This window comes from Heloderma suspectum, chromosome 4, assembly GCF_057233095.1.
Source record: "Heloderma suspectum isolate Gila_16-S chromosome 4, 16-S_ref, whole genome shotgun sequence".
Taxonomy (NCBI): Eukaryota; Metazoa; Chordata; class Lepidosauria; order Squamata; family Helodermatidae; genus Heloderma; species Heloderma suspectum.
In genome coordinates this window covers 217,953,868-217,967,506 of record NC_139461.1, presented here as the reverse complement: position 1 = coordinate 217,967,506, position 13,639 = coordinate 217,953,868, and the positions used below count along the sequence as shown (strand labels likewise).

The 13,639-nt window shown below is 41.8% G+C and overlaps 1 protein-coding gene across 5 annotated transcripts in view; it reads left to right on the top strand.

Annotated features, from left to right (window-relative positions):
- Positions 1-13,639, top strand: part of RAVER2 (ribonucleoprotein, PTB binding 2) — a 55,331-nt gene that overhangs the window by 29,535 nt on the left and 12,157 nt on the right. For 2 of the 5 annotated variants that reach the window (XM_084852297.1, XM_084852300.1), the window contains exons 5-9: positions 804-930; positions 2,778-2,863; positions 6,584-6,695; positions 10,126-10,379; positions 12,011-12,122. In XM_084852297.1, coding sequence (XP_084708423.1) covers positions 804-930; positions 2,778-2,863; positions 6,584-6,695; positions 10,126-10,379; positions 12,011-12,122 — 691 coding nt within the window. Of the gene's footprint in view, positions 1-803; positions 931-2,777; positions 2,864-5,721; positions 5,821-6,583; positions 6,696-10,125; positions 10,380-12,010; positions 12,123-13,639 lie in introns of all 5 variants that reach the window. The other 3 variants (XM_084852302.1, XM_084852301.1, XM_084852299.1) reach the window with 3 other exon arrangements.

Here is a 13,639-nt window from a genome sequence, read left to right as displayed (position 1 = left end):
AGTGGGCTAGATGAAACAATGATCCAGTGGATCCACAGTTGGCTACAGAATTGGACTCAGAGACAGCTTATCAATGGGATCTTCTCAAACTGGGGAGAGGTGATGAGCGGAGTACCACAGGGCCCAGTCCTGGGCCCAATGCTCTTCCACATTTTTATTAATGACTTGGAGGAGGAAGTGCAGGGAATGCTGATCAAATTTGCAGATGACACAGAATTGGGCGGGATAGCTAATACTTTGGAAGACAGTTACAAGATGGGGGATACGTGGCTCAGCAACACTGCAAACAAGAAGGATCTTGGAATTGTTGTAGATCACAAGCTGAATATGAGCCAGTAACGTGATGTGGCTGCAAAAAAGGCCAATGCTATTTTGGGTTACATTAATAGAAGCAATATGACAATGGAACCAATTACCTAGGGAGGTGGTGGGCTCTCCCACACTGGAGGCATTCAAGATGAGGCTGGACAACCATCTTTCAGGGATGCTCTGACTTGGATTCCTGCATTGAGCAGGGGGTTGGACTCGATGCTCTTGTAGGCCCCTTCCAACCCTACTATTCTATGATTCTGTGTGCAGCAACTAAAATCTGCATGGTTGAAGGAAAGAGTGGGAGCACCTTTCTTCTCTGTCAGAGCCCTAGATTGTTCCAAGATATGACCTGAATGTGCTCAGTCCCATGTGTGAGTACACAGAGAAGCTATCTGAAATGCAACCACTACAGGTAAGGAATAATTATTTTACAGAATGAACATTATTCTATCTTGGCAATCTAATTTTTTTCTATGTTTTCTTTATTCAAGATGAGGAACAACAGAAAGGGCTTGCTCCCAGATCCAAATGCAGTGCAGATCATGAGAAGCTTAAATACCCCAGCGATGTTACAAATGTTGTTACAACCCCAGTTACATGGATGTGCTAATAAACTTGGTAAGTTTTAATATATATGCTCTGAAGTAGGATGGAATTATCACTTTGGTGTTTTAATAATGTTTTCATTATTAAACTACAAATTGTAAAAAGAAAAAAGGAGAATTTTGGATACGTTTCCAGACATGTGTAATAATTCAGAAATGTTTACCCCACATAACTTCATATTAGCCTGCCTGTAACCCACCCTTTCCCAACTTGGTGCCCTCCAGATCTTTTGGACTCCAACTCCCAGCATTTCTGACAATTAGCTATGCTAGCTGGGATTTATGGGAGTTGAAGTCCAAAATATCTAGAGGGCACCAGGTTGGGGAAGACTGTGCAACTGTTTGTGGCCTCTAAAAGGAAGAACCAGTTTTTTGGAAAACTTTTGCTGATCACTCGGGTTGTGGGGACTTAGTGGAATTTCACATAGCTCCTTGGATAGTTGGTATCAGCAGCAACTACCCATGTAACAGACAGCAGAAGGTACATGCATTTCAGTTAGTACTGGGCCTCAAGAAAAGTCATTCTTGGAAGCCCTGGGTGCTGTTACTGCCTCTGTTGCCACAGACACACAGTCACAAAATGCAGTGAAACCACAGAAGCTGTCTCTGGTAAGTTCCTTCTAATTCCTCCCAAAACCACTGTGACTGGAAGTAAAAGTGGAGAGTCATGGTGAAGTAATTCCTGGTTGGAAGCTAGAGCTGTCAGAAATGTAAAAATCCTCTCCTTTCTCTCCCCCTCCCCCAGCATTTTCCTTATATAGAGAGCTTGGGGGGAAATTTATCAGCTTTTGGAGGCACACTATCTATGTGCTGTACCTCTCCAAGTTACTCGCAAAGCTTCAAAAGAATCCAGATTAGTTTCCAAGTGATTTAAATAGCCTTTGCTTCAATTTGAATGAATCCTGAATATATCTAGATCTGCCCAATTTGGCTTAGGATTTGTCTGAATCCAACCGACACCTATAATAGTTTCCCAGTTCAGACAAAACAGGAACATATAGTTAATGAAAGATTTCCTGGTTTGTTTGCTGGCAAGCGAAGGAGCTAAGAGGCTGCATACAAGATAGGATCATCCAAACTGGCCCTGTGAGATTTTCAAGATAAATTGTTCCCTAATTGGGACAACAAATTAAATGCACCAAAAACACTTTGATAATTTTTGATAAAATTTGAATATTAAAAATGAGGACCCTACAAACTGGTTTTAAGTGCAAGTTGTGATTTGCGCTGCTGAAGCTGAAACTCATTCCTTTGCCAGGCAACGTGCACAGAGTTGATTTGCTCCGCTTCACTTCCAAAAGCTTTCAAGCTTCTATCCTTTTTTCCAGCTATAGTTGCTGCATATTTAAATCCATCTCTACAGCTCTTAAGAACCAAAAGGAGACCCCACCCTTTGCAGATTCTGGATTATCTGAATAGGTTCTTTCACAGCAGAAGTTAGCTCTAAATTTGCTAAAAAATAGTTTTAACTTCTTTAGACTTTCTCTAATGTATGTCTCTTATTCTAACTGGCAAAATTTGTATGTACAAGTTCATTTGTTCATGTTCTAGGATTTTGCATTGGTATCAGTGTTGTTGGGATGGGTGGGCAGGAAAGTTTCTATTTGCACCTAAGAGGAATTCTATTTGTCTGTATGCTATGAAATGCAGAAGCAGATCCTATGTGTACTGCAATCAACTGTCAGGCATATGAAGAAGTTTAATTGTAGTGATGACTAATTGTTTACATCTCTAGTCATGTAGAACTATTGGAAAAAATAAAATTAAACTAATTTTTAGCAATTCATGCTTTTATCTTAACGTAAGTATTAAGTCCTATATGTTTATAAAAAATATGGCAATCTATTCTGTTTTCTAAAGCAGTTCTTGGAGCTCCCATGAGTGTGCCACACCTTGTAAGCCCGTCAGTCAGCCCAGCCTTTTTGCATTTGAATAAAGTTAATCAGGTATGTTTATAAGTTGACACAAAATGTATTAGTTAAGCATATTGAATCAATGTATGGTGAGAGTTCATTTGCAACTAAAGGAAAATTTCTATTTTATTAGCATGCTTCATTAACTTCTAAAATCATAACAATAAAATATTGTTGCAGCCATACTTCAGTATCAAGTGCTGAATTGGGATTTATTATTTTCTCTATATTAATACCATATACTACTATGAAGTCTCAGGGGTGGTAAAAAGAAAACTAGTATGCAGATACCATATCTCTGTTTTAAAATAACGTTGAAGAGCTAAAATGAAACACATGCGAAACCTCAGATTATTTGTCTTAACACAGCTATGGGGAATCTGCATGACTCCCCAGTCCAGCCTGCGAGGCTGTTCCTCTGGAGAATACCCACTTTCTGAAGACATGCGCCCATTACCTTTGATCTCCCAAGAGCTTTTGTGTTGCATCTGCAATCTCTGGAACAGCAATCAGCTCTGAGATTTTTGGGAGGCTCTATTGCAGCTCTGGAGATTGCTCATGGAACAGGGAAACGGTCTGGAGAAAGGCAAGGGGCATGTGGAACTGGCTTCTGAGAAAGACTTTACTTTCAAGTTGTTCCAGCCACCTTGAACCAGCAGTTCCTGGAGGTTTTTTGTGCCACTCACCTTTCCCATCATGTGTGTGTAAATGGAAAGTGTGTGCATGGGAGGGAGTGGCCCCACCGACTGTTGGCATGTAGCCCCTGACAGCCCTCCCTGTACAAATAGGGCCCTCAGGCCAAAATAGGTTCCTCACCCCTGGCTTAACAAATCTCTTATAAGGCAGCCTGAATACAAAGCTCATAAGTCTTTCTATGGTTTCCTAGAAATATGCTGAAACTTGTGAATTTTTTTTCTAAGCCAGTGGGAAGAGAATAGGGGTATTTAGATGTTGGTTCTTCACACGCTTTATTATGTTGGTTTCTGGTACATATCTCAATGATGTTGTTGTTGTTGTTTGAAGAGATCAGTGGAAACATGTGCATCACATCCTTGCATTTCTCTTCTTTTAAAAAAACCTAACTCTTCTCCTGATATATATTGTTAATATTGTTCTCTGTAATTTTGCCAACTATGTATTTCTACTCAGGGAAACAGGAATGCTTTTTTTTCAAATTGCAGTAGACGGGGAGGCATGTTGTACATAGCAAGAGTCTAACTGATGAGGCTTGAGTGGTGCTTTGGATTAGATATGCCACAACCAAACTAGATGGTGCTTTTACTTTGCAAGAAAATCACGCACTAAATGTGCTTAAAGGAAGACTTCTAGTTTTATTGTTCCCTAATTGGGACAACAAATTAAATGCACCAAAAACACTTTGATAATGTTTGATAAAATTTGAATATTAAAAATGAGGACCCTACAAACTGTACCCTACCCTAATCATTTAATTTGACACAGAAATCTGAATTTATCTGTCACATAATCAACTATATCTTTTCATGGCATACTTGTGGTAACTTCAGATTTATTTTTATATTTCAGTGCTGACAAAGCTGATTGCTGCAGCTTCCTTGTAATGCAGTGTTTTTTCTGTAATTAGCTGAAGAAGTTGGCAGCACTCTATCTGTGTTTACTAGATGAACACTGGTTCAGCTCACTTAAAAATGTTTTTCAACTACATTGTTTTGCTTGAAGGATTTATACAGCAGTGGGGAATCTGTGCCTTCTAAATTATTGGATAATAGAAATAACTCCGCATCTTCCAGGCACTAGGGGGCAATAGAGAATGCCCTGTAGCTTGATCAGTTCCTTATTTCCTGCTCTCTCCCTTTCCTTGTCCTTCCTCCTCCACCTTCCTCTTGGCTCTGCAACAAGCACCATGCAGTCTCTCTAGAGAGGAAGCAAGTAACCATACCTCATGCCTTTGCTCACTTACATTCACATACCTAGTGTTAGGGGTTGCTTGTAGTTAAACAGTGTTAGCTTTCTCTGACCACGTGTTTAAAATCACTAATAAAGTAAGTTGATTTGAACTTCTTTTAAACTGGCTGTAGCCTGCATTTATTGTCTCCAATACTACATTTGTGTTGCTACTCTTTCTCTATATAATCAACTCTGCTATAAGTCACACCAGACTTTTCAACACAGACATTGTTGGGCTCCAGTTCCCATTAGCCCCATCCAGCATGGCCAGTGGGCAAGGATTATGGGAATTCTAGTCAGACAGCATCTGGAAGCCACAAGTCCCCCACTCCTGATTTATAATTTCAGTATCATCTTTTTAAATAAGCTTTGAAGGAAAAGCCAAGTTAAACTTTGAGGTTGTGTTAGGGCACTTTTAGTAGTATTGGGAAGAAGTGGAATGTTCCTTATTGGAATGTTCCCTTAATAAATAATGGAGAAAAAAACAAATAACACTTGAGTAACTTTTTAATCTTATTTTCAAGATTATGTATTGATATATGCAGTTAATGTAGCTCTCGAACAGATCTTCCTTTAAATTGAGTTTGCAGAGATTTATGTGTAGATTTTAGATACTGGTTTAACCCCTCTTTTTCTGCTATACTGTATATGTTCTGAATACATGTTGTAGTTAGTTTTGTGATCTTTAACTTCCTAAGGACCTACTAGGCTTGTATACGTTTCCTAAAATGCATTGAAATAATAATTGTAGATATACTGTGGTCTGTGCCAGAAGTTGTAATTCTATAGATATCTGTCATGTCCTTCTCTTAATAACAGAATCTTCATCTTTAAGGAAGCAGTGATATGGCCTTCACTGCTAACAGACATGTGAAATGAATTCTTCTTCTGCATATTTATTTCCAAGTTAGCTGAATACCCCTGTTCCATCTATGACATTTCTTTTTTTCTGTTGAAACTGATAGGGACCAGTTCTTGGAAATGCATCTAGTTTGCTGCTACATAATCTCTCCCATCTACAACTGGCACAACTAGTGAAGATTGAGAATATTCAAACAAATAGTGTGAGTTTAATAATTTAGACTGCCCGTAGGCCTCTAGTAATTACCTCTTAGATAATAATTCTGGATAAAATAAGTAGAAATATCCCTTCATCTTGAGTACTGTGTCCAGTTCTGGGCACCACACTTTAAGAAGGATGCAGACAAACTGGAGAGGGTTTAGAGGAGGGCAAAGAAGATGATCAGGGGACTGGAAACAAAGCCCTATGAGGAGAGACTGAAAGAACTGCACATGTTTAGCCTTGAGAAGAGAAGACTGAGGGGAGAGATGATAGCGCTCTTCAAGTACTTGAAAGGTTGTCACAGAGAGGAAGGCCAGAATCTCTTCTCGATCATCCCAGAGTGCAGGACACAGAATAATGGGCTCAAGTTACAGGAAGCTAGATTCCAGCTGAACATCAAGAAAAACTTCCTGACTGTTAGAGCAATACGACAGTGGAACCAATTACCCAGGGAGGTAGTGGGCTCTCCCACACTGGAGGCGCTCAAGACGAGGCTGGACAGCCATTTGTCAGGGATGCTTTGACTTAGATTCCTGCATTGAGCAGGGGACTGGACTCGATGGACCCTTCCAACCCTACTATTCTATGATTGTATGATCTTCCTCTTAATCCATGTTTTCTTGCAAATATAATATTTCCTTCTTCTCTTGGTCTTCTGTTATCAAGTAGCACAGCCAAAGAAATTACCTGCATTTGAAAGGCTGTGAAACAGTTTAATAAGATATCTCTTTAACAATATGCAGTAATGTTGTGCTTCTTTGCAGAAACCAAGTTTACTTGGAGAGCCTCCAGCAATGCTGCTTCAAACAATGTTAGGAATGGGTACTGTACCACCAGGGACCACAGACATGGGGAGCCACGGAGAAGCACGCAACTGCAAGTGGCATTTCATTTCCTATTACATTAACAGAAGCACCCATTTTGAAAACATGCTTCTAAATATGTTCAATATATCTATAAGGGTAGCCCCTTTAGGAAGCATGCTCTAGCTATGTAAGAAACAGGAGCGTTTAACAAAGACAGTTTAATGATGACTGCTTTACTGATGGTTTCCTATGGTCATTTTAAATAGCTGGCACAGGAGCAGGAACTCTATTGTTGGATAAAGTTAAATAATTTATGAAAGAAGGCAGCAGTAGAAACAATGGTCATATAGCCCTGTGTATTCTGGATTTATATTAATGGAAATTCTGACTCAACTCTTGATTCTATCCACATTCTTCCCAGTTTTAATTTTTCCTCTTCCTTTACCATACCGGTATAAAACTTGCCAATGTGTGCTCAGTCAATTTTGCAGATTTGTCAAGATACAAACATATTCAGAATGGTTACACCCTACATGCAGCATGTTTAGATAAGATTGCTAATTCAAGATGACCCGAATAAAATAAAGCAGGAAGAAGCAAGAATCAAAACACAGGCAACAACCTAGTACATCGCTTAAAAACTAGTAAAACCTCAAGTATTACGGGCTAATGGGTCAATAATCTCAAATGGCACATCACTGCTGAGACACCTAGGATTGGCATAAACAAAATAACTCATAAGGGCAAACTGGTTCCAGGACCAGTTCAAATTCAACTACGCCACCAGCAGTATTTATACTAGTGGTTTTCCCCTGCTGTGCTGTAAATATGTTATGTGGTGGGACAGAGCTGTTGATAATGGCCCCATTCCATACAGTAGGGGTAGGGAACCTCAGACCTGGGGGCTATTCCCCCTCCTGTTTTCATGCTGAAATTCCTTCCCCCCTCCCAAGAGGGTGGGGTTAAAAAAAAGGAAAAAAAGTCTCAATCTCCCCTTCTGAATCGCCATGGTCCCAAATTGAGGTGGTGCACACTTACCCAGAGGTAAGTCAATTACACATAGCTCGGCTAGGAAGAGGAACATCTCAGTTCACAAGGGGGAGGAAAGCCGATCATTGTCAAATGAAGTGCTGAACTGGATGAGGAGGGGACTGAGGAGGGAAGAGGCAGCAGTAGCACATGTTGTTGCGAGGCAGAGTTCAGCAAGCAAGACCACGAGGAGCAGTTGGGTTTTTCACCTCTCTGTCAAGCGACTCTTTCTTTCGAACACACCTTTCTGCAGCTGCCCTGCTGGGTTTGGATATCATAACAAGCCACCCTGAAAACAAGTCACCGACTGGGTTCGCATGTCACAATAAGGTACAGTAGTTTATGAGCCATGTGTGGCTCATAGTAGGGCTGATTCGGGGCCCCCGACCTGACTCAGCCCTGAACCCAAAATGGGATTTGGATGCTGAACCCTGCTTCAGGTCCCTCCCGACGCCCCTGTGCGACCCCCCAACTCCTTACCTTGCTGCCTCCTCCTCCTCCTCTGTCACTGCCACCACCTCTGCTGACACCACCACCTCCACCTTCTCCACCACCGCTGCCACCGCCGCTGCTGCCTTCTCCTCGCCGCCACCTTCTCTGCCGCTGCCTTCATTGCTTTCGCCGCTGCCTTCATTGCTTTCGCCGCTGCCTTCACTGCCGCCTTCTCTTTGCCACCACCTTCTCTGCCTTCGCTGCTGCCGCCGCCGCCGCCATCACCACCGCCAGCTCCTAAGGCCTGGACGCACGCTGACTCTTACTGCAGGGAGTTGCCATTTTTAAAATGGCGACCTCCTGGAAGTTCCTGGAAGTTGCCATTTTGCAAATGGCAACTCCCTGCAATAAGAGTCGTGCACATCCAGGCCTCAGGACCTGGTGGTGGCGGCAGAGATGGCGGCAGCGGTGATGACAGTGGCAGAGGAGGAGAGGGTGGCGGCAGCAATGATGGAAGTGGAGGATGAGGAAAATGTGGTGGCGGCGATGATGGTGGTGGAGGCGAAGGAGGTGGGTGGCTCAGGTAAGGACCTGGAGGCACCAGCGCAGCTGGGCCGGCGGTGCTGGAGCTCTGAAGCACACTAAGCGCTTCAGAGAGCCCCCGGCCTGCTCCGGGTCGCTTCGTGCCCCTTCTGCTTCATCTCAGAAGGGGCTCAAAGTGACCCAAAGCAGCTCGCTTCGACTTGGGCCTTGGGCATTGGGCCGAAGCGGTGCACAGCCCTAGCTCATAGTCAGTGTGGCTTACCGTGATGTCTGAACTTGGTGGGGATGCTTGCAGCATGGGTTATTTTTTCCCAACAAGCCACCCTGAGAACACATGGTTTGTAGTAGGGTTGTTGAAGATACCTTGTTCTCTGGGTGGCTTGTCGTGATGTCCGAACCCAGCACCGTAGCTTGTGCCCAGTGGCTACAGAGCCACTCGGCAAGAACAGCAGAAAAGCCTGTGCTGCTCTTTGCAGTCTTGACAGTGCTGCCTCCAGCCTCCCTCACCAATGACTGTCCTCCACTGATGCCCAAAGGGCACTTTGGAAGGACCATCATTCATTCACCGCCGCCACCACCACCACCATCATTATTAGTTCAAAATTGTGCAAATGCGGTCAGAATTTTATCTACATTTTTCAGTCTTTCACGAGTGTGCAAGAGTGCAGATTTGGCTATCTGATATGTGAGGTCTTGCCTGGTCAATTTCCTTGTATGTTTCAGCTGTTAAAGGGAGCTTTGTGCACAGTTGTGAGGGACTGGGGGAGAAATAATAGTAAGAGAAAGGAGGGACCTAGTAGGGGTTTCTCTTCCCTTCTGTAATTATTTTATTCAGAAGCACACTTAATAGCTTTAATAGCACAATCCTTACATGTTTGTTCAGTAGGACGTACCCCCAGGTAAGTTGCCTTGGACTGTAGCCTTAGTGTTGAATAATTCAGAATAAAGGTCTTGGATTTAAACTAAACACACATCTTTTTAACAACACTTTATTTCCCTGGCAGGATGAATAAAAAGTTAAAATATATTAATTAACAATTTAAATATTAATTAACCTACCTTGAATACTGCTTGAGGAGACAGTTGGCATATAGATTTAATAAATTAATAACCGATCAATATTAAATGTCCTTGTATATCCCAAAGACAGCAGCAGTAGCTCTGTTATGGTTTGGGCATTGTAAGAACAGATTAACTGTTGATAACATTCAGAATTCCACTCTCAGAAAAAGGAAATGAGCAGTCGCTTTGTGGTTATTTCTCTGTTTTGTGTATAAAATTAGAAGAGTATGATAGGCAAGTAAAACTTTAAATATCCCATTTAAAGATAGCTGCTAGGTGTGTTTGTTTCTGTAGTTCCTTTCCTGTCACTAGAATTATCTGTTCTGATGCAGTTATTAAACAGATTCCTCAGTGCTTTTCACATGCACCATGAACAGACCGTCCTGGCAATTCTTGCCTAACAGACTTTTTTCCATTTATGGTTGACTGTGCAGTATCTAATCGGACTCCAGCTCAAACATCGGTTGCAACAGGAATGGGCATGCTGCCATTCTTTCCAAATCAGCATGTAGTTGGACAAGCAATGCCAAGGCAAAGTAACACACAGGACAAGCTGCCATCTTCAGTAGGATTGACAGAAGGCACTGGCTCAGGGTCACAGGCTTATCTGCAGAGCTTAACAAATATCACTGCTGGAGGCCTACGGACAGGACATCTCAAGCCACAGACCACTGAATCAAGCTTGGGGGTAAGAAAACTGGGTCTACCATTTCTATTACACTACTGCAACTCTGTTCATTATTGTTGCTGAAGTCAGTGGGAAATAATTTTGTAATATTTTCATTGGTGTTCGTCTTAATTACAAAAGGCATCTAAAAACTGGTGCTGTTATTCTGAACAACAGCAAAAGAAGCATTAATGCATTTTGTTAAAGTGTCTAAATATAACCAAATGTACTGGCTGAAATATTACATTTGTAATTATTCAATATTTTTTGTTATGCATCAGAATCTGATGTACAGACCTCTCATATGATATAAATATGTATTATATTTTGTAAAAATTTTGAAATTGTGTCTAGGGACCAGTGCAGATGTAATTAAAGAGGTTCTCTAAACTAAAATTAAGAGAGCAGTAGTAGGCCATGGAACATCCATGCTCTCCCCTCATTGCAGTGAATTCCCCGGTCTGCATTAACCATAGTTACAGAGTCTCCTCTTAAACAAGATTTGACAACTGAATAGCTTTAATTTTGTCAGGGGTATTTGAGGTTACTCTTCCTGCTGAATTGGCCTGGAGAAACCAGAGAGTTTACTTCAGGGTAAAAATAGACCCAGGCTACTTAGGAAACGCATTTTAAATTGGAGCTTCTTTGCATTTACATTATTTGTATGCATATGGTGGTTTGCAAGGCAGCCACTAGGAATAACATATGTTTTACTCACACAAGATGCTTCTGTTGTGACAGAACATTTGATTCTGCCTGTGTCTTATTTTCAAGAAATATTTCCTGGAATATGAAAAAAGGCACATAATTCTCATCAACTTAGGGCTTATGCATTCACAAGAGGAAACTTCTGAAAATTCAGATTTGGTTTTTATTTGTTCTGTTTCTAACAGCTTCTCTGTGCCCATTTTCTCTCCCCAGGACTCACATTCTTACCACACACAAACACACTCTTTCTCACATTCAGCCTAAGAGTTGATTACTGTTGCAATAGAGCTTCAACATTTCTTACCCATTGGACACTCAGAGCAATCCTACCATGTATAGTCAGAAGTCCCATTGAGTTCTTGCTGGCAGGGCGGAAGTCAGGAGGCAGACAGAGGCTCAGCATTTTCTTTCATCCATGGACAAAAAAAAGATCATTCCCTCCCACTGCCAGCTATAGGAAACATTTAGACATGCTCTTGACCATGTCTAAATGTTTCCTGGGGACAGGGCATAGTTGGCGGCTGAGAGTAGATCCACGGCCTCTCTCTCCCCATCCATCACCACACTCCTGCTACATCTGTTTATCCTCCTTCCTGAGGTCGGAGTTCTGACCTTGGGAGAGGGAGCCATTACAGAGGTTTTTGCGGTGGTTGGGAAGGGATTGGAGGGAGTCAGGGTGGAGATCCAGAGTTGGATCTCCTCTGAGGTTGGAGCTCTGACTCCAGCCTTGAAGGGGGAGATCCACACTATCCTATTAGACACCCTCCCAGGGACCATAGGATTGCTTTCTCATTTAGAAAAGTGAAAAATCTCCTAATGGGATATTTGATTTCAATATCTACTTGAAATATTTCTGCTGTCATTTGGCCTACTGGAGGTGTGTCAACATTTTATTTTATTAACTTCAATTCCAGTTGCAGAATGAAAATGTGTTTTTTTTACAGAGCTCTTCAAATAATCAAACCTCTCTGTTAGGAGATCCCCCCAAAGAAATTCATCTTAGTACAAATCCCTACTTGAACTTGGCAAGTGTGCTGCCCTCTGTGTGTCTTTCAGGTAAGCCATGAATTTTCTAAAGAAGAGAGCATGGGAAGTAGTTACCGTTCTTGCGAATAATGCTAGTGCCCGCAGCGTTTGGTTTTAATATAACTTCAAACTTGCCATAAAAGACAGCACTGTAGCTCATATTTTGTCATATTTGTAGCTGATACATCATAGTATCAGTTTTATGCTACCTCTGTAGATTATATGGATACACTTACTTACATTTATATCCCTGTCATGACACTGGATTTGTCTTAATCTAACTTCATATAGTCAAACTGCCTAATCCAGTCTCTTAGTCGAGCTGTGTGTCTAATGTATGTTGCATTGCACAATAGATGGGATTTGCCCACCTAATTCCAGCGACTCTTAGGGAAATGCTGGGAACAAGAGCCAAACAATTACGCCAAACTTTCTTTGTGAAAGTAGCAATAGCTTCCCCTGTTTTGGATTAGGTCCACTGGGAGATAAGAGCTATATCCCATTCCAGCCATGCCACAGGCGTAATTCAGATGGTTTCTCTGGAACTATTAGCTGCCGATGGTGAAATACACAGTGATAATTTAAGCCTGCTAGTTTTTCCTTCCACAGCAAACAGCTGCTCTAGTTCATGAGAAAGTGAGATCTGGATTGGGGCTGTAGCACAGGAGGGTAGAGCTAGACACCCCCATACACCCATCACACACCATGGTCCCAGTCCAAATTAGGACTCCCTTTAGTTGCTTTTTTAAAAAAGAAAATTACACTGAAGCTCTGTGTTTAGCACTCCCAGTATAATGTGACAGCAGAACTACACATTATGAGAAAAACATGGGATTCTCAGTCCTGAGCTTATCTCATAGCGAGAATGTGGGGAGCTGGGGGCCATTTATGGTGAGAATTGGCAGTCATGGCACTTAACCTTTTCCTCTTTTGTAGATTGTCCAATTTGAACCCATTTCCCCCTAGCTTTTGGCTCTTACTTATCCAAAAGTAAACCTGACACAGAGAAAAAACAGCCTTGAGGAGGCATTTTGAAAGGGAGAATCAGCAGGTGCAGGAAGGGTTCAACACCCCGAACTGCTTATTATCTTCTCCAAATGCTCCCCTGCCCCTGCATTTGGGTTGTCTTGAGAACACATTTGCTGAAGTAACTTGTATTTCCATCCCAACTGCACTTTGTAATTGTGATGCCAAAGAAGTAGCTGCTGTTCTCTACCAGATGCTAACAGAACTGTGAGTCCAGTGATATGTTTAAGAAAATGGCTGCAGATCTTTCCTTTTAGTAGAGGATGTTCTTGGAGTAGGTGCTTCTTGATGATACAACAGTAGTTATAGAAGTAAAAATACTGGTGGAAGGTAAGAGAAGATAGAGCAGACATGATGATAGCATAACCTGTCCCTTTTTCAATTTACAACCAGTGTTGGAAAACCCTTTATATTCTTCCAAACAAGACCTTTAGGCCTGGATTCTTATATTCATTACACTTTAATGGGCAGGCCAATTGTTAGGCAGCAAAAATTCCCTATCCCGTGGTACTGATAGCATG